Here is a 21,738-nt window from a genome sequence, read left to right as displayed (position 1 = left end):
TTCGTGTCAGCTTATACCAGCCTATTGACAGAAAAAGATCCTGGTTTGTAGATAGTAACATCTCACAAAAGCAGTATGTGCAAGAAGCAATATAGATACTTTGTTTTAGTGATCGAATTCATCAAGGAAAAAACCCTGTTCTTTTGATTGGCTACACACATTGATTGTCCATATTGGTTAAGTAACGAGTAAAACACGTTTTTATGCCAGCAAGTTAAAGGGACGGACATATTGATTCAGTTGACGAGTTCATATTTACAGTAGCTTAGTTCACACATAAGTAGACCATAAGAAGAATTGATTTACCTTTCTCTATTTTTGACATGATTGAATGATGTCAGTAGGAAAAAGAACAATTTGACACAACATAGACCAAAACATGTCAGCGGCAAATACTAACAGAAACGTGCCCCATTCAGTGAATATCTGCTGGTTTAATATTTGGATTAGGATGCATCAAATTTGTTGGTTATTCTTGTTTCATGCAGCACTTAGTGACCTCAAACAACAGAGTTATGGTTATTATGGGGCGGCAGTAGCTCAGGAGGTAAAGCGCTCGTCTTGGGATCAAGGGATCCCAGTTCGAATCCTGGCTCGTCCGTGTTATATGTTGAAGTGTCCTTGGGTAAGACACTGAACCCCTGATATCCCCAATAAGCAGGTTTGCGCCTTACATGGCTGCAAGGCCGCTATGGGGAAATGTGGAGCACATTGTAAAGCGCTTTGGGAAGTCATTAACTAGAAAAGGGCTATATAAATGCAGATCATTTCATTTCATTCATACCGCATTTCTTCTTTTAAAACTACTGAAGTAATTGGAAATCAGGTTTTAAAAGTCCTTAGAAAATTCCTTAATTCAACAACTTTTTAAAAAAGTGTACGAACCCTAAAACTAGAGACTAATGCACCTCCTGGGTAGGGCCTGTTTGTGCTGATCACTAAAGGGATCAGTACACGCTGTGGTAGGACATCTTCAGTTTCTTGGCAATCTCCTGCATGGAATAGCCTTTATTTCTGAGAACAAGAAACCATCGTGTTTTACACTGAAGTAGTTGTTTCTTTTGGCCAGTTTGAAAGTTTTATCACAGCCACAAATATAATGCTCCAGATACTCAACTAGCTCAAAGGAAGGTCAGTTTTATAGCTCTTCTAACCAGCTAAACTGTTTTCAGCTGTGCCAACATCATAGCACATCATCGTTCATTAGCTATACAACACAATATGCAGACACTGTAGCGCTGGTTGCTGCAAATGGGCCTCTGCACACCTATGCAGTTATTCCGTAAAAAAGCAGACATTTTATTTACTACTACAATGTATACACAGCGCTTATCCATCAGAAATAAAGAGATTTCTTAACACCCCAAACTTTTAAACAGTAGTATATGCAAACTTTAAATGAATATAAATAGCTTTGCACACATTATTGCTTTGGATAAGCTTATTTTCTTAGGAAATGCTTTTTGTTGTTAATGTTTGGAATGTATTCCCAAATGGAACTTAAAAGTACTTAGAAGAACAACATTGTCCTTTCTGTAAGGCATCGTTTTATTACTCATGGCCTACTTAGGCTCTCCCGTTTTCTGGCATATCAGCAAATTATGTGCTTTGAGCCTATTACCTTGCTATGATTGAAAGTCTATTTAGAGTGGATATATAAAATATCCTATACACTTGACACTTAACAGAGAACAGTTGTTATTAATCACCTGTCAATATGGATGAAAAAACAAATCATCAAAATTATAAAAAAGGCTAAAACATTGTGAAAAATAGAATTGCTGACTCCGTTAAAAATTAGGCCCATTATCAAATGATTCACTGTATTAGTTTGACTCAGTCAAGACTTAGTCCATTTCTTTAAACTTTACACTAGTACAGGTGTCACCAACACGGTGCCCGCGGGCACCCGGTCGCCCGCAAGGACCACATGAGTCGCCCGCGGGCCTGTTCCAAAAATAGCACATCTCATAGAGAGCTGCGTCTAAAAATTAATTTTGTTCTGTTGCTATTATTTTTTTAATCACACTTGTATGTATATAGATTTAAAAAATACTATCTTAAAAATACTTTAAGGTTAACGCGCACAATATTTACCTATGGGCAGTAAAGTAGAGCTTGTGGGATGTGGAGAGTAAGCTAGCGGGCGCTGTATGCACTTTCGTACCCCAAAAACATGGCAGAAAAAAGAAAGAAAACGTATCTCTTTCACAGTGAATGGGAAGAGGAGTTCTTTTTTACGACTGTAAAAGAAACCTGCGTGTGTCTGATTTGCGGGACGACCGTGGCGACAGCAAAACGGCACAATGTGGAGAGACATTTCAATACGTGTCACAAAAGCTACCATGATAAATATCCACCTGCAAGCGCCCTACGGGCAGAAAAAGCCCGTGAGCTAAAGACCGCTCTGGGTAAGCAACAGTCTTTTTTTACGAGGCCGGCCAAAAACTCACAAAAAGCAACCGAAGCCTCGTTTAGAGCTACACATTTTCTGATCAAGAAAAAAAAGGCATTTACAGATGGAGAAGTTGTCAAAGAAGCGATGTTATTAATTGCTAACACTGTATTTAAAGACGAGAAAAATGGAAGCGACCTAATCTCCACTCTTTCCGACGTCCAACTGGGGGCATCTACGATGGCAAGACGAGTATCAGCTATGTCCAGTAACTTGGTCGATCAGTTGGAGCAGGATCTGGCGAAGTGCAAGTGGTTTAGCCTCCAGTGCGATGAGTCCGTGGACAGCAGCAGTACAGCGCAGTTATTGGTTTTTATCCGGATGGTGTTTAATGATTTCTCCACAAAAGAAGAACTCCTGACACTACTGCCCTTAAAGACAACTACGAGAGGAGTTGACATTTATAACACGGTGAAGGAGTTTTTCGTGCAGAAAAAGGTGCCATTGGAAAAGCTGGTAGCGGTGACAACAGACGGGGCTCCTGCTATGGTCGGCCGACAGACAGGTTTCATCGCTCACTGTAAACGTGACCCAGACTTCCCCAAATTTCTGCATTACCATTGCATCATTCACCAGCAGGCGTTGTGTGCGAAAGTGATCGGCTTTGGGCACGTGATGACTCCCGTTGTGAAAATCATAAACAACATCCGCTCCAAAGCAAAGCAGCACAGGATTTTCAAGGTACTATTAGAGGAGATGTCAGCAGAATATGGGGACCTACTGCTACACACAGAAATCAGATGGCTCAGCAGAGGACGAGTTTTGCATCGTTTTTTGTCTCTTTTGCGTGAAATCAAAGAGTTCATGCAGTCCAAAGGCGAAGATGTCTCACTGCTAGAGGACACAGAGTGGACACTTGACCTTGCATTTTTGGTGGACATTACTGGGAAATTAAACCTCCTGAACTGCCAGCTGCAAGGCAAAGGTAAGACTGTTGTCGATATGATAAGTGCTTTAAATGCATTTAAAGCCAAAATGAATGCATTCTCTGCAGATTTACAGAGAAAAAAAGTTCTGCACTTTCCCTCTGTGCAGTCAGTGCTGAAAGACAATGCTTCTGCATCTGAGACATTTGAAAAAGTGGCAGAAAAGTACATTGAAGTAATAAACAGACTTGGGCAAGAGTTTGAGAATAGGTTTTGTGACCTTCATCAGCTTGAACCATGTGTGTTCTTCATTTCCAACCCTTTCATGAATGGGGACACAACATGCTTTGCTGAGCAGTTAAGTGCAACGTTCAACTTGGATGCTGGACAGGTGGAGATTGAAATTATAACATTGCAAAATGATCTCCATCTCAAAGCCTACCAGGCTGCACCAAACTTTTGGCGCCTTGTTGACACAGAGAAGTACAGTGGAGTATGCACAGCAGCCATGAAGGTTGCCAGCCTGTTTGGCTCAACCTATCTCTGTGAATCAGCATTTTCTGACATGAACTTCATCAAAAACAAACACAGAACATGCCTCACTGATGCACATCTGAGAGACTCACTCACAGTTGCAGTGTCAAGTTACACACCAGATTACAACACACTGGTGAACAGCATGCAATGCCAGTCTTCCCACTAACCAAGGACGGATACCAGATGTAGTCAGTGACAACATGGTAGTGCCATGGCAAAGTTGAATTAAAATATTGAAGAATTGTGTTCAATTTAAAAGTGTGTTCATGACATTTAAAAGTTATAATTTTGTTAAACATAACACAGACTTGGCCATTAGTTCAAAATGTGAAATAAAAAATGTATTACATATTTAAAAATATGTAAGTTGATTTTGTTTAACATTACATAATTGTTAACTTTTTGAAACATGTTGCAACATAGTTCATGATTTGTTAACAGGGCATGTCAGTGGCTTGTGCAAATGGGATATTTTTTGCTAAAATGTAGTGATGTAAGTGATCATCTGAAAATGTAACAAATACTGTGATTAATAGAGATAAAGTGTTGAATATTGATATCTGTTTCCCACCTTGTTGTCATTTTTGATAATCATTGTTAGAAATCATTAACATGATCAGTGTCTTTACATAGGTGAGTATTACTAATCATTATAAATAATGTATAACTAAAGGCAAACTGAGCAAATTTGTTATTTCAGAAGAGCGTATCAAACTGGTAGCCCTTCGTATGATTCAGTAACCGTGAAGTAGCTCTCAGTTTCAAAAAGGTTGGTGACCCCTGCACTAGTATGACACAATCTTGAACTCAGGCTCCTGTTTCTATGTAGCCCCCACCCCCCTTCTCTCTTTCTCTCTCTCTCTCTTTCTCTCCACTCTCCGGCTTACTCTATTGGGTCTCTCACATCCCGGTACAGTTTTCCTCCTCACATATGTGGTCACTTGTCTTGTAGCCTTCTCATCATGACTCTCCCTCGTCACTATTTTTTACACTCAGTACCCTTGGTTCTGTGCTAGTTTGTTGTCTTCCATATCATGTCCCAAGCACTCTCGTCTTACGTTTTTGTTCAGTGTACCAAACCCGTGCCTGCCCTTACAGATCGTGGTACTGGGACTTTCGCCTTTTCTGTTTTTGTTTTTTGTAGAACACCAGCCTCTCACCTGCATCTTGGACCACAATTGTTTCCCCGCTAACTGACTCCCAGTGTACTGAAACTGTCCTGATAAAAAAGGACAGTTTGCTCTACTAATCAGTATTGCTGCACTTTGCTTATGCGCCACCCTGAATGGGTTCCTGTCAGAGTAATGTATTGAAACATTATTCTGAAGTCTAGTATGAAGGACAAATCCACCAACTAAGGGGGAAATCATAGCATTCATGATTAAAATAACAGATAACAATAAGTAAAATTATGGAGAGCTGCTCTTATTTAAATTATCATCAAAAGTTATTTTAATTCAATAGCATTTGATTGGGTCAAAAGTGTACAAGAGCTTAAGTTCTCTTATTATTTACTTGCTCCCCATTTCTTTATTATTATTGTATTATCTTTGCAATTTTTGTTGATTATTCCATTTATTTTGGGGGAAATTCAAATACGCCACTGCACACATAATCGTAACAATAAATTTCCTGGGAATGATTAATTCCAGTTTCACATGTTAAGATTGTGTGTACCGTATATTCACGATTATGAGGTGCACAGGGTTAGGCGAGGCGCACTCCCACAAAATAGTTTTTTTTCTTATATTTGCCATACATAAGGCGCACGGGACTATAAGGCGCTACAGTGGGAACGTCAACAAAACAGTCAGATAGTTCAGTCAAACTTATTAACCCCTTAACATTCCGATGGCTCACAAATAAGCAAATACGTGTCTCACACACATACGGACAAGGTGTCTGTACGATGTCGCCAATCACTAAAATGCGTCATTCCACATATAATTAGGAAGGTTAAACTCTTGGGATTAAAAAAATGCCAACCATTTCTCAGTTTCTATTTTCTTTTTTGCTGGAAACTGTGTGGAAAGCAAAGTAAGAATTTCATTGTGCAGGGAACCGTGGTTCTTTACCGTGCATATGACAATAAACACTTTGAATTGAATTGAATTTAATTTAGACACAGGCAATGTTTACAGATTTTTTATTGGCATTTGGAAGTCTATGGCATGTTTCGCGTAAAGTTTGAATTCTATCAAGGGAAACTTTCGAAAAGTGTTGATCTATTTTCTTCGACCCAAGCCGATGTCTGTACATAACGAAGGTCATCTTGCTCATGCAGGCCTGAGCTCTAATCCGAGTGACCAGGGTCCCAAAGGCGGGTCGGCAAAAAGCCCGGTTGCTTAACCCAGAAAATGATCCGCCAGCTCTCAAATCTTGTTTGGCCCCAAATACAAAAAAAACAAAACAAAAAACAATTTAACTGTTTTCAGGAAAAACTGTACATCAAATCAAATAAATTTTGGCCTTAATAATTTAATACATTGCTACAGTTTTGTTTAAAATTATCCATTTAAAAAAAATCTACACATAATTTTAGGTATCACCCAAAAAGAACCTCAGTAAAATAGGACCATTTTCACATTTTGTAAATTGAAATCAAATTATTCGAACATCATCAAAATCTGTCAGCAATAGTGTAGCATTTTAAAATGCCTTCTATTGTATTTACACAACAACGTTAACTGCTTTTTTTTCTTAATCAGGACTTCAACCCAACTCTGATAATCGCTTCTTAATTAGGTTACCAATTACTTTTCATTTTCTAAATGTGAGTAATGGAGTGGGATCTCGCTACTTCGTGGTTCCATATTCGCGGGTTCAGAGCTTCGCAGGTCTAAAAAATAATAATAATAAAATAATCTGATTTCAGATGCTCTAAAACATCTGCATACCAGCTCAGTAGCCTAGATGGTAGTGTGCCCGCTTTGAGACTGGGAGGTCGCTGGTTCGCGCCTCGGCCGAGTCATACCTAATTGGTAAAATGGCGGCGCCCTCTGTTGGCTGCGGCTGCATCGACTCGCTACAACGGGTCAGGTGTATCGACATTTCGTTCTGTGTACATTGTTCCAAAGAATGACAATACAAAGGAAATTATTATTTTTATTATTATTATTATATGGCATTTTTGAAGAGGCGCCGCTACTTCGTAGTTCCACGTTCGCAGGTTCAGAGCTTCGCGGGTCCCAAAAATAATAAATCATTTAAAAAAACGTTTTTTTTTTGTTTGTTTTTTTGCATTGTTGAAGGGGCGTCGCTACTTTGCGGATTTTCACTTTTCGCAGGGGGTTTTGGTCCCCATTAACCGCGATAACGGAGGGATTACTGTATACCTAAACACATGGGTCTCGTTTGTGGCCCTCAAGATCATTGTTTGGGGACCTGTCATGAAATGAAAGCTTAATGTTAGTGCGACCTATGCAAATTTGATATTATTAAGTTTAAACTTGGCTGGGATGGGCTCCAGCCCCCCCCGCGACCCTAATGAGGATAAGCGGTACGGCTAATGAGATGAGAGATGAGATGAAGTTTAAACTTTAGTAGATACTCAAAATAAGGAGAAAAGACATCAATGGATTTCGCACTTGCATGGAGAACAGGAAGGGAAGCCTTCATATAAGAACCTCGAGCCCTTTCTAAACACACTCACCTGAGCACATTCTTTTTATTACCTTGTCATGGTTACAAAAATCAGATCAGCCCTAAGGGGTGTGGAAATCACACAACAGCAACATGATTGATCAAGTTATGGTCAATAGTGACAATGATGTAATAGTCAAAGCCGCAAACAGCTCCCATAACAACTCCCAGCAAACCCCACCCCCCCCCCCCCCCCCCTTTTCTGTCAGTAATTCTCTGTGTTAATACATTGTAAGTGTGCTATTTCAATCGGTCTGGTTCATTAAATCAATTTTCTTGAGATTAGTAATTCATATCAGAACTCAAAAAACTCAAGTAATAATGTAATTCGATTTTTTTTTCAGGGCAGGAAATTATTCAAATAAATAAAAATATTTATGGTGGAGCACAGGCAACACCTAAATTTGTTCACTGATTGAAGCAAAGCATAATTAGTTTCAACCCTAACAATTTTCAAAATCAAAGCTAGAAAAATCTCTACATCATCATTTTTGTTTGCAGGCGAGCTTAAGAAGCCCGATGGGCTGTTAGCGGCCTCTGGGCTGTAAATTGCTCACCCCCAGCTGACACAGCAATTCTATTGATACGATAGGCCTGGCCTGTCCAAAGTCAGTTAGGGCCCGTGAAAATATTTTTCCTGGCCTGTGGCCTCTGTTATAAAATTAATAATATGTGGTCCATCTTGATCGCAGTATAAAATAAGTCTGTACAAACAAAAAAGTCACCATCTTACCAGAAGATGGCAGTAGCCCTTTAGCCACCTTACCCTTAACTTTATGAGATAATATATAAAAAAGGAAAGTTGGCTGTGAGGGCCGCCGCCTCCAGAAAAAGAGTAAATTGGAGTATGTTTTCACTGAAAACCCCCAAAAGTGTGTCTGCCTAATTTGCCAAGAAACTATGGTTGCTTTCGAATAATCATATAAAAGAACAACAATAATAATTCTATCAAGAGGCACTGCCAGACAAAAGATGTTCACTACAAAACATTAACTCGAAAGGAAGCTGTTTTAATGGCACAGAAGGTCAAATGAAAATGCTGCAAAGGTGACGCTATTTGCCCAGCACTGCAATTTTTACGAAGGGTGAATTTATTAAATACTGATCAAAGACTGACAGTCTAAAAAGTCGAACCTCACACATTTTCTGTTTACCAAATCTGGCTCGCTTTCTAAAAAGTTTTGACACCCCTGCCATAGGCAGTGCCAAAATATTGTAACATTGCTTCCAACAAAGGAATCCATCGGGCGTTTGATTTTATACCGTACATATTTGTAAGGCAACTATGCTAATCAACTTTCAGACCAAATTAGAATTAATTAGCTACTTTGCAAACAAAAGCCCTCGTGAAAATCTCTTTAAAGCTCAACGTAGGAGGTTAGATTGTTGTTTGGGGAATTAGGAAAGCACAGCAGGGCCTTGACTCCCAATAGTGGCAATCTCAAGAATGACTAAACACACATTCGGCGATTGTTTATTTGATTTTTTTTAGGGCCAGTCATCTCTGCAAGTTGTTTGCCTTTCTAACGTGAACTCCCCAAGCACGTTTGTTTGTTTGTTTGGATTATTGGTGGATGTGAATTCAATCGTTGGTGGGGGCACTTATGTTTATATCCTTATTCATGTCTGAGAACCTGAAAAGCACATCTAAAGGTTATACGTGTTTATTCCATTGGTTTGTTTCAAAGGAAATAAAACCTCTGATTTTGATCCATGACCTGAGACGTACCTTGAAGCGAACTAAAATTAATATGAATGAATCTGACAAAATTCATCATTTGTAACGCTTTCTTGGAATGTCAGTGTAATACGTTTATTCTGCTAGCTTACAACAAATAATGTAGTTCTTTGTTTTTGTTATCGGACTCCTGCAACAGAGATTGCATAGGATGCCAGGGGTGTTCGTTATTGTGACTATTATTGCTAACTGTTGTTCAATTCTATTATGCACTGTTTACATTCTTGTAACTTTTGGCCAATCATGTTGCTGTTCTTCTAATTACACACTTTTAAGGGCTGCTCTGCCTTATGTAAACTATGAGATTTAATCAAAAGAAACTGCTCAGGGAAAGACCTTTAGAACAGGTTGGAATTTTGTATCTTGTTTTTGTACATTCCTCTCCTGTTCTCCACACAAGTTCATAATACATTTAAGTCTTCTTGCCTAGGTTGGTGTGTCTTTAGAGACCCAAAAAAGCTCAGCAAAACTTTTCAGTGAGGTTGATGAAGTCTTGATGCACTCATGACATTTGCTGACAACTGAGAGCAATAGATATAAGCTAAACATGCATAAGCTGAATATTTTTTAAATGGAAAGTAAGCACGCTCTATCCTGAGTCTCTTTAATCTATAACTCTCATCTGAATCTCCTCAACCGGCCTTTAAGTTTTAATTCATTTACCTTTAGTTGCAACCTTGCAAAGGGTCCTAATTAAAATGTTGGGTTGCATTTTCACATTTGCACTAAACATGAACAAGACGCAATACATGTTTTATGCCAGAGCACGGCAAGTCTGCCCATTTAGGGCTTTGTTATACCCTTCTGAGCACTCCAAGGCAAACCGCAATTTGGTAACAGCAAATGCACAACCCTCAACTTTAAAACCGGTACGTTTTAATTTGTTTTTCCTGGCACTGTCGGGACTAACACAGTACAAAATAATTTTTATTTTTAAAATCAACTTTTGCAATACACCATGCCTAGAAGAAATTAAAAGAATATGTTGGACCCAGAAATGGAGAAGGAGATTTTCAAGTGTTTTGAAGACAAAATTGATATGGAGTGTCTCGGGTAAATGTTTGTTTGCAAGCTCTGAAGATTACATAAGCCAGGAAATATGAAAGGTTCACTGCTTCCATGGGTTGATGTTTACATTTTCGTCTTTGTATTTAATATATGGCGATTTTAAAGCAGTTTAAGGGTGTAGTCTTCCCAGTGAGTATTTACGATAATTTGTAATTAGATAGTTATTTTCAGAGTAATGCCTTTTAGGTGTCAGTAATCTAGGAGATAACATAAATACTTTTTGAATATAGTAACTAGCAACTATAACTAATTACTGTTATTCAGTACGGCCCCACCAAACTGCCCTTTTTGTGGTAATTTGGACATTCAGGGGACTACAGTTTTTTGTATGTTCACAAACCTACAAAGTCAAAAATTGCCTCGCTTTTATTTTGGCTATTGCTGAGGTACGATTGGGCCTAAAACATCCAGCCCGACCGGACGTGCAAGTATGTAAGCCCAAACCAGCCCAAGCCTGACCAATTTCTGTGACTTGAGGGACCGAGCTCAAAGCAAGCCTGAATTTTCACATTATATTTGTAAGGACCAGAGAGGAGAAAAGAAGGGTGATTTTGGCCGACTACGCTCCAAACCCAGACCGCACGCCCACATTGCCCACGACCACATGTGCCAACAAGCGTGCATGCTGCTCTGTGTGGAGCCTTCACGAAAAAAAGATTTATAGAACAATGATGATGAACACTTATGTTTTTACAATGTTGTTAATATATTTTTACCTGGTTAACCCCTTAAAGGGCTGCCGGACTGTTGATAAGTGTGTGTCTGTATGATGTCACAAGTCACTGAAATATGTCTTGCCACATATCAATGGAAAGTTTAAACTCTTGGGATTCAAAATATGATGATTGTTATGATTGATTTAAAATCTACTTATCAAAGAAACATCACATTCAGTCTGAAACAAGATACCCTGAAACTATAAAGCCAGTAACTAACCAAAAAAGTGCTGTTGTATTCCACTTATGAAATTATTCTTCACAAAGATGGTCTTGTTACATCTAGGCCCATCCACTGAATCCATCAGCTTCACCGCTTATCCTCAGTAGGGTCGCGGCGGTGCTGGAGCCCATGCCAGCAATCATAAGGCAGTGGGCAGGGGACACCCTGAACTGGTTGCCTGCGATTGGCAGGCAACCAGTTTTTGGAATGTGGGAGGAAACCGGAGTGCCGGAGGAACCCACGCAAGCACAGGGAGAACATACAAACTCCGCACAGGAAGTCAGGTAGCTGGATTTGAACCCACACAGGAGGTTCCCAAGACTTTAGAACTGTGCCGCACACGCGCAAACCACTGCGCCGCCGTGCTGCCCTCCACTGAATCCAACCATGTAAATTACACACTCCAAAACACATGATAATGTTGGCTGAAAAAAATAAAAGTCCGCCTAAAAGCATTCCTGCATCTCTAGATGATCCTTGCTGCAGTCAACTTGTTTCGCTCCATAACTCCCCTTTAAAAATATACAAACTCACAATATGAAATGAAATGAAACGATCTGCATTTTTATAGCGCTTTTCAAGTCAATGACTTCCCAAAGCGCTTAAATATGACCGTTAGCCTTTTGAGCTTTAGATTGACACTATATTCGGCCATTCCCAAGCTTTTTTTCATGGTCCTTAGCCTGTGACAATCTTTGAAGGCCTGTATTGAAAAAAAGTCAATGACCTACTTAAAATACAATTTTTAAATTTTCAAAGTATCATGTAAGGCTTCAAGCTATTGTATTACCTGTTTTCCAGCTAAGATGCCTATGATAAACTCATCTGCAGCCATTTGATTGCAAAAAAGAAATCAACTTTTATATTCTGTGTGTTCCAACTCAGATTACTCAATGTTGGTATTGTGTGCAGTAATTATTTCGGTTTGGGACATAACTTCAGAGTATAATGTTTTTTTTTAAAATAAACTAAAGCGTTCCTATTCTCTAAACGGTTCAAAAACAGCACTCGATTTGCTGTCTGGGGATTGGGATTTGGGCCAATTTTGCAGGAACGTAAAGGGGTTAATTTTTGGAAGTATTGTTAAATCGACTCATTCAACCACTAAAAAAAATAATTTTACTCGAAAATCACAATAACTCCGCACTGGTGAGCTATTTTCAAAACAGGTCCACAGACACTACCTTATACGGGCACCACTTAGGACACCACCGCTCTAGGCTATTGTCTATTGAGTCTCTTCTGCAAGTTCTCACACTCATAACGCATCTAATTATCCGTTCAAACCCACCGCAGACTCGCTGCCCACCCGCCTTCCTCCATCCCTGGCGATCTCACAAGGGAATGTCAACGCTTTGATTTGTGGGTCGTATCTGGCTCCTCTCCGTCGGCGTCGACGCCCTTCAAAAGAACAATCTAAGCCTCAATTTTAACGGGCCCCTGCCCGTTCCCGAGGCCGTCAATCCCGGCGTTCCCCGGATGCACGGCATGATTACCTCTGAGACAATAACACGACACCGAGCTAGTCTGACTGCAATATTAGAGCAGGAATAATCTTAAGAAGAAATGATGGCGGCGGTCGACTGGGAAATGTCTGTGGTTTGATCTCAAGGACAAGTGGCTACAGCATCCAAATGATGATCGTCAAAGTCATTTTGGGGAGAATTTTAGTTTGGGTCTTTAGCAACATGTATAGACATGGATTTGGAGTTTGTTGCATTAAGAATATGCATGTGTTAAAATCAAAAAGGTTCATGCAAATTCATGCAAAAACAGGTGTAATGTCTTTTGTGCAAACATCAATTTTTACTTTTTGACAGAAAATGTTCCTGATTTTTAAAGGGGCAGTATATAATATTTAATGCCTTTATTCGCCTAACCCGCGAAAGGATCCCGGTTTGAGAACGGGCGGAAACATTTGTTGGGCCGGAGAGGGATGGGCGCCACCAGGCTGTACTTGCCCGAGACACATACACAAATGGTGACCCTGCGACCTAAGTGGTTATGGGATTCATCCACACACCAGTGGGAAAGATACATTATTCATTTAAAAAAAATTATAAACTATCATTTAATTGTCTTTTTGAAACAATACTCGTAGGTCAATACATTTGTATTTATTTTAAATAACAAGAGCCTTGCTCGTATGGGTTACCAATAAAACAAAAACCTTGCTAAAGGCTGGGCAGCTGCCTATTTGGTCTCTTTGAGTCGCTGTAGTTTGTATTCTTCCTTGTGTTTTTTAGCAATTAAGTTTGGTTGTACAACACAAGAGAGCTACATCTTGTCATAAAAAAATATTCACAGTCCCTACATTTTTTTGGGGTCTGAACAAATTCATTCATTTCCCCTTGAATTAAAATAAGAAAAACTCTTCTTACAATTAGCAAGCAAATATTCCTCATTCAACATATTCTAATTTTAGGATAAATGTTTTTATTCCCTAAAATAGGGAAAATTAAAAAAAAAAATAAATAAATAAATAAAAAAAAAAAAATATATATATATATATATATATATATATATATATACATTCTAAGGTAAGCAAGATCTACCATGTTCTAGATAAAAGTCAATTTCGCTCAAATTGACCACATGTTTTATTTATTTTTTTGTTTTACTGGAAAAATAACAAAATACGATATCTAAAAATAGGAAGTATCACATATTTTTTATTCTGAGTATTTTTTTCCTTGAAAAGGAGAGGGAAAACGAGTCAATAGGGGCGGCGTTAGCTCAGGAGGTAGAGTGCTCGTCTTGGGATTAGGGATCGCAGTTCGATTCCCGGCTCCTCCGTGTTACTTGTCGAATTGTCCTTGGGTAAGACACTGAACCCCTAATACCCCCAATAAGCAGGTTAGCGCCTTACATGGCTGCACGGCCGCTATTGGGAAATGTGAAGCAAACTGTAAAGCGCTTTGGGAAGTCTTGACTTGAAAAGCGCTATATAAAAGCAGATCATTTCATTTCATCAATAAAATGAGGTTACTATCAGTCGCAGCAGATGGTAAATGTCGCTTGTTTTGGGAAATATTCTCCACCCAAATAACAAAATAGTACTCAAAACTTGCCAACTGATTTGCCATTTGTGAGAGTTAACATTTTTTCTTGCAGTGTACATAAGTATACAGCATAATTTTCCCGTTTGTTCGAAGTAATGAACCTTTTTTCCTTTGACTTTTACCCCTTTACCATGAGTTATTTTAAGACACGACTTTGTTTATTAACTGCAAGAGTTAAGGAGCACCCGGTATGCTCAAATAGTAATTCAGACACTACGGCGCCTTCTAGCAGGTGTAGATGAGCTGGACCCTCACAGTATCGAAATATATATAGTGGCGACTCATAACTTCCTCACTGTCTTGAGTAATATTTCTTATTTTATATACACTTCATGCGACGTCCAATAAAAAAAAAAAAAACGAACAAAAAACAAAAAAACAAAAAAAAAAAACAGGAACCTCGTGGAGAAACGGATCCGAAACGCAGACCCAATTTCCTTCTATTTCCAGCACCGTTATTACACTCACAGAAAAGAAAATGCCACTGAATAAAACACAACGTACCCTGAGGAAATGTTTGAAATGCCTGACCAAATAAAAGCAACTTTTGGATCTGTGTTAAAGGGTCGTAAACAATTTTTATATCACGCTGTATTGTGGTTTCCTTGCAGAAAATAAAGCTTTGTGCAAAGCCGCTTTAGCAAACGGGTATCAATGTAATGCATAAAGAGGATCTTTTGCAGCTCAGGGATTTCTTTACTCACGACAGATTTTGGGTTTCTTTGATGAAAGTAGGATAAACATTGGCTGTGAGGAAGTCAATATTTGTATGCACATTGTAAGTCTAGGGGTCAAGGAAGCAATTCCAAAACAAGCATGACAAATGCACCTCACAATCCACCAGCCGGAATTATGAGAGTAAGGTTTCTCTGACGTTTTACACCCCTGCAAGGTTCATCTGGTAAGGGAGCAGTCTTAAAGACTCCGAAATACATCACGTATCTCAAAGTCAAACCTAGAGTGCATTTGAGGCTCGCAGGATCAAATTTTGTGGGCCCCATACTTCACACTCTAGTTTAATAGTACTGCAAGATTCAGGCCCCTGGCCTAGAATATATTGGAGGGGACCATCAGTGTCCCTGTTTGGCCTGGGAACATTTCAATTTATCTTGGATGATCCAACCCGGATAATATAATACGATGCAAACGTGTATGGATGCAAAATGGGCTAAGCAGTGAAAGAACACTGCTAACAGACCACACTTAATTCTAGAGCAGACTGATTTACATATGGTATGTATTAGCAACTCACAGACTTACATTTAGATTATGCAATGATGAGTGATACGTTTGTTCTGTTTTAATATTGGACACTTGCAAAGCAGATTTCACAGGATGCCAGTTCATTTTCTTGACTATTATTGCACAGTGTTGTTCGTTGTTTTGACAATTACATCTTTGTCTCTAATAACCAATAATGTCGCTGTTCTTCGATCACCGCACCCTTTAAGTTGGATCTTTTTCTATCCCCCTCTTTATTTTTCTCTCACTCTTTTCCCTCTTTCTGTCTCTCTTTCTCCCTATTTTCATTCCTCTCTTTTTTTCTTTCTCTATATTTTTTCACAGTGTCACTACTTTTCTCTCTATCTTTTTCTCTCTCTTTATTATTTATCACTTTTTCTTTTGTCTCTCTCTCTCTCTCTCTCTCTCTCTTTCTCTCTCTCTCTCTCTCTCTCTCTCTCGCCTCTGGCTAAAATGAGTTTGACATCTGAGTTTGACATCCCTGCTTTAATTGATTTACACAGTACATTTTGACCTGAATCCTCTAACATCGTGTTTTGTTTACGGAGGGATTACTTCTCCCGACAGAGATGTTAAAACATGCCCTCACCCAAATACCAAACACACGTAAACGCTTCTATGCTTCACCCACTTGTCCAAAGGACAAACTGGCTTCTTAGTGACTAGCATTTCTCTGCAAGCGCGTCACACTGCAGCTCCTGTGCAGATAACTAATCTCATTTTCCACAAGGCCGTTGCTATTCCCCATGAGAAAAGTCTTTATTGAATACACACGCAGTGATCATGCTGCATGTGTAGTTTGGTCGCAGCATCGGTGGTCACTTGCTGCCTCAGAGTGTTAACAGATAATAAATATATAAATGTCAGTATGGAGCAAGCACTGCATACAAAGCATCCTGTGATTAGATAGAAACTGCAGGATGATTGATTCCCAATTAGTGTTTTTTTTATTGGCCGTTGGTTTGACACTGGGATGTTTGCTAATGCATTCTCTTCATCTTAAACAATTTGACTTTTTGGTAAAAATATTTCAATTCGATTTCTATTGTATTAAGAAATTACATAATTTTCATTTATTTTACATTTTTGCCTGCTATGCAGATTTGTGTGATGTGTGGGAGGACAAGTTAAAATACATGGAAATATTACAGTACAGCTGAATCAGCAAAAAAATAAATAAAGTGAAAGTGGAAGCATTGGTGCTTCAAAAATGTTTCAACAGAAATCTCCCCCAAAATAGGACACATTGATTTAGTTTGTTGTGTGTTCTGTTTGAAATTGATAAATGTGCAGGGGCAAGAGTAACCATGGCCATTCTAAAATCATTTAAACTGTAAACTCCAACCAGAGTAAAAATTTGATGACGTTTTATTTAGTGTAACAGCCACCTACTGTAGGTGGTATGGAATTATACTTTATCCTAGACTTACTGTGTGTCACAAAAGTGAGTACACCCCTCACATTTCATCATATTGTTTAATCAAACAACACTGAAGACACATCACAGAATTAAATCTAGTCAGTTATATAGCAGTATAAATTTATTTTTCCCCTTAAAAACCTCATACATACAGCCATTAGTAGCTAAACCCTTGTTAACAGAAGCGAGTACACCCTTAAGTAAAAGTTCCTCAAGTTCAATATTTGGTGAGGTCACCATGATTCTGCAGAACCACTTTAATCCTCCTGACCATGGACTTCACCAGAACCTAACACATTGCCACTGGAATGCTCTTCCGCTGCTCAATGGCAACATGACTGAGTTAGGGGATATTCAAGATCTTGTGCTTCCCCACCCTCTGCTTGAGGATGCCCCAAAAATGGTATATTGGATTTAAATCTGGAGACATGATTGGCCAGTCCATACCCATTGCCCTTTGCCCCTTTATAATAGCCTTGGTGATCTTAAGAAGGTATTTAGGGTCATTATTAGGCTGGAACATTGCCCTGCAACCCAATTTCTGGAGGGAGGGGATAATTCTCTGCTCCAATTTTTTACACTACATGCTTGACTTTGCGTTCGCCTTAATGGAATGCAACTTCTTGATTGGAGTTGCACTCATGCAGCCCCAAACCATGACATTCCTAACACAATGATTGACTTTAGGCACGAGACAAAATACTCTTTGTCTCATCAGACCAGAGGATTGATTTCCAGTACACCATGTCATTTCTTTATATACTTCTTTTCTTTGTGTCAAAGTGATGTTTTTTCAGTAATATTCTGTTATACGTTATAATTAAATCTCTGAAGACATGTGAGGGTTTTTTTACTTATAAGAATATGATTATGTCATTACCATGCACCATGTTATTGTTCTCGCTCTCTTCTCTCTAGCTTGGCCTCACCCTCTTTGGTCACTCACTTACGGGTTAAAATTTGTTCCTCACACCTGTTGTCACTTGTGATTATTTCCCTGAAGTTTTGCAACCTCTAATAACTCGTCCTCTTTAGTACTCTGTCCTCTTTGTTTGTTAATTGACTTATTTGTCACCTTGGGGGCGCTCCCTGTAACCGTGCACTTGTCTATTGAGTGTAGCGAACCCATGCCTGACCTCCCGGATTACGAATACCACCTGATGAACATAGCAGCTTGGACTCACTGGATCTCCGAACTTTGTCTTTTTGGTAACGTTTGTTTGCCTCTGGTTTTCTGGACGCTGTTGCTTCGCTGCCTGCCTTTCCGCGTGATGAATACAACCTTAATAAAGGACAACAGTCCTTAATCTGTGTTTGTGCATTATGCTTGAACACGACCTTAAGAGAGCCTATAACAGATTTAGCAAAAAAGAAAGATAGCTGTAAAGTTGTCAAAGGTTACTCTATACTTATATTTAAATTAGCTTTAAAACCTAAATTCTCAGATCAAAGCAAGAACATTTTCAATTTAATCAAATTTGGTAAAACATAATTGAAGCAATGAACAAATTCAGGAGCTTTTGGGGCCCCAAGTTGAGAACCGTGTTAGTTTTATGAACATGAATATGTAATGAATCCTACTTGAAACAAAAATCAAATATTGATCAAACATAGTTGGCTGGATCACATTTCCTGTGTTGTGTCTTGGGCAAGTACTAGACAAAAGTTAAACACAATAGTGATTTGTTGTTTGCCAACGTACGGGTTCTATGAGCTCTTTGAAAATACTTTTTTTTTTGTGATTGGTTGATGTGCATTTTTTCAGGGATTCTGTGTGATTGACTATTTGTTGAGTATATAAAAATGATTTATGTTTTCTCATTTTATGATCATTTTGTAGATCTGTATATAATTTTGTTTATATTTTCTGTTTTATCTCAGAACCTGTTTCTCAGTTTTTTTTTTATGTACTGTAGTTTTTTTGTTTGTTGTTCAACTAAAAATTAAACATTTCATTTATATGTTATTGTTTTGTGAGTTTTTTTCAGGGATTTGGTCTTCCTTTACTTTAAAGTTGTTTGGTAAAAAAGATCAACGTTTAAATTAGCTAAAAGTTCATTGTATAGTGAAAAAAATAAATGTCTCTTTAATCTATTACCGTAATGTATTTTCAAAAATCAATTATCAAGCAATTTGGTGCATAATGTCACACAAAATGTGGCATTATATTGATTATAGCAACACCAAAAATCTGAAGAGCCGTTTTGGAGCCAAGACAAAAGAGCTGGTTCTCTAAAAAGAGCTGGAATTCCCATCTCTAAAATATAAACTATAACTTGCATAGTCATAACTCATAACAACACTTTGACAGAAGATTGCAGATCTGAAAAGTTCAAACACCGATAAAGAAAGGGAATATTACTATCAATATTGAATAAAAATGTCTGAAGTCCAGCTTGGCAAAGGCATTGCAATCGCGGAAAACCATAAGAAAAATGCATTATTGCTTTTCACTCGCCTGGTGATGTGTGGGAGTTTCCATGACCTTGCGAATCTGCCAAGAAGCCATAAAGCTGTTCAAAAGAGTTTGTTTATATTTCACTTATTTTATTACCCCCAAAACACACCATTAGGGAACAATGGCCTACTGTCAAGGTTGAAAGTAGCAGCGGCCAAACTACATCACGAAACGTTGCACGGTAAATCATCTTCGCCTCTGTTGTTACTTTGTTCCAGACAGGGACGTTTCTTGCCGTGTTTACTTGACATGGTTCACATTCTTTCTTGGCACAAAGCATTCTTAGTCCACTTTGAATCGGAACATTTCGCTTCCAGGAAGAACTAAACAAGTCAGGCTACTGCATTTGTACCACTGGGGCTTTTTGCAAAGTCCCATGAGATATTATTACTTTGGCCCCGAGAAACTGTGTTGTTGTCCAAAAATAGCAAAACACCCCTGGGAATTTTAGTCACGAACTTCAACAAGTAGTACAGATATTTGCCGGGACCACAATTATTACAAGTGTCATGTTCCATTAAGAAAATTACAGAGATGGCTGACAACATTTGGAAAGCATTGGAGGAGGAAAAAAGACCTACGCATATTTAAAAAAAAAATGCTGTTGAGTTTTCATGATACATTAGCTATGAAAACTTTGAAAAAAACAGGGAAAAAACAATATAATATATAGAATATATTATGCATATATAGCCGCCGTGCTGCCATCCATTTGACTAATAAGTAAAAAATACATGAACCATCATATTAACGTACATTTTTAAAAAATACTCATAAGCCAATAAATTAACTGCAAGACAATAAGCTATAGGCTGTGATCCACGACATAACACCTTTTGTATACCCTCGACTGCACCTTGAATGAATGAAAACCTTATTTCAAACATTAAAATAAAAACAGGACAAAAACAACAACAAAATAATGTTACATGTCAGAAAATGGGTAGTCAGAAGCATATGCTTATTTTTCCTACCCCTTTATCTTCCCTATTAAATACATTTCACAAATCCTCGTCTCATTTTAACAAAATGTCATAGATATACTTATTACATAGGTCAGATATCAATAATTATAATAATTAAAATAATCACATACTTTAAAAACTAATCTTCGTAAAACCCATCTCTCAACGTCATAATACCACTAGTTACCAAACATCACTGCGGCACCAATGATAAAAATAAAAATAAAATTAAAATTTATAATAACAGTTATAATATAATAATAGCAACAATAACAACAAAGTGAACCATAGTTTTAAATGCAGTATTTCCAATCTCACTCATCCCGTTTTCTTCATCCCTGTATTTTGCCAGTAATGCTTTTTTTTGTATTTAAATTTGAACACATGAATAGTTGGATATTGTTTGATAACACCTTGTAAATTATTCCAAAGTTTGACTCCACACACAGACACACATTCTTTTCCTGGTTGTTCTCACCTTTGGGATTTGGAATTTACTAGAGCCCCTCAAGTTATAATTTCTCTCTTTCCGAATGAATAATTTTTGGATGTTTTCTGGCAGGATGTTTTTGTTGACCTTGACCTACATTTACAACAATAAATAATATATGTACGTATTCTTTTTTTTTGTATATACATATTGTATCTTGTTTTTATTCCATCTTAGTTTTAAACTTTTATCAACGTTGTAGACCGGGGTTGCAAGATAAAATATATTGCTATTTTTATGTGTGCAGCACGGCGGCGCAGTGGTAAGCGCTTGTGTTGCAAAGTTCTGATGTCATGAGATCGAACCTCCTGTGTGGAGTTTGCATGTTCTCCCCGTGCTTGCGTGGGTTTCCTCTGGGCACTCCGGTTTCCTCCCACATTCGAAAAACATGCATGTTAGGATAATTGGCCGGTCCAAATTGTCCCTAGGTGTGAATTACTACACTTCCCTCCATTCAGGACATTGGCCAGAAGCGCTGCCTATCCCATGCTAAGAACATTATCGGGGACCCCTCTCACCCCCATCATGGACTGTTCACTCTGCTAGCCTCTGGGAAGAGGTACTGCAGTGTGCGGTGCAGGACCACCAGGTTCCGCAGTAGTCTAGTCCCCCTGGCCATTAGACTGTTAAATGGTCAATCTAACATATAGTTAACCTAAATCTAAACGGCTGCTAATCTGACTTTTTGCACTACTGGCAGTTCTTTATAGCTTGCCACTCCTTGCACATTTGCTCTCTGCACTATTGTACTTACAGCGTTATTGTTACAGTGTTAATGTTACTGTTTACCTGACTTGTTAACCTGACTGCCCATTTTGCACATCTGGTTAGCTACTCCTCTTGCACTATTGGCACT

General features: G+C 38.5%; 2 protein-coding genes across 4 annotated transcripts in view; one reads left to right on the top strand and one right to left on the bottom strand.

Annotated features, from left to right (window-relative positions):
* Positions 1-21,738, bottom strand: part of LOC148351362 (leucine-rich repeat and fibronectin type-III domain-containing protein 2) — a 266,639-nt gene that overhangs the window by 80,243 nt on the left and 164,658 nt on the right. The window lies entirely within an intron of this gene.
* Positions 1,887-4,024, top strand: LOC148351363 (general transcription factor II-I repeat domain-containing protein 2A-like). Its single transcript, XM_088354938.1, has 2 exons — positions 1,887-3,380; positions 3,450-4,024. The coding sequence occupies exons 1-2, from the start codon at positions 2,177-2,179 to the stop codon at positions 4,022-4,024; spliced, it is 1,779 nt and encodes a 592-aa protein (XP_088211064.1). The 5' UTR covers positions 1,887-2,176.

The sequence above is a fragment of the Urocampus carinirostris genome, chromosome 15 (assembly GCF_059441175.1).
Source record: "Urocampus carinirostris isolate Australia breed hairy pipefish chromosome 15, RoL_Ucar_1.0, whole genome shotgun sequence".
NCBI classification, from domain to species: Eukaryota; Metazoa; Chordata; class Actinopteri; order Syngnathiformes; family Syngnathidae; genus Urocampus; species Urocampus carinirostris.
This window is presented reverse-complemented; position numbering and strand designations above follow the sequence as displayed.

Excerpts from the sequence above, each read along its gene's own strand:
- LOC148351363 (XM_088354938.1), top strand. The coding sequence starts at position 2,177 with ATGGCAGAAAAAAGAAAGAAAACGTATCTCTTTCACAGTGAATGGGAA. Across the intron at positions 3,381-3,449 it reads CTGCCAGCTGCAAGGCAAAG|ATTTACAGAGAAAAAAAGTT; the intron begins GTAAGACTGTTG and ends CATTCTCTGCAG.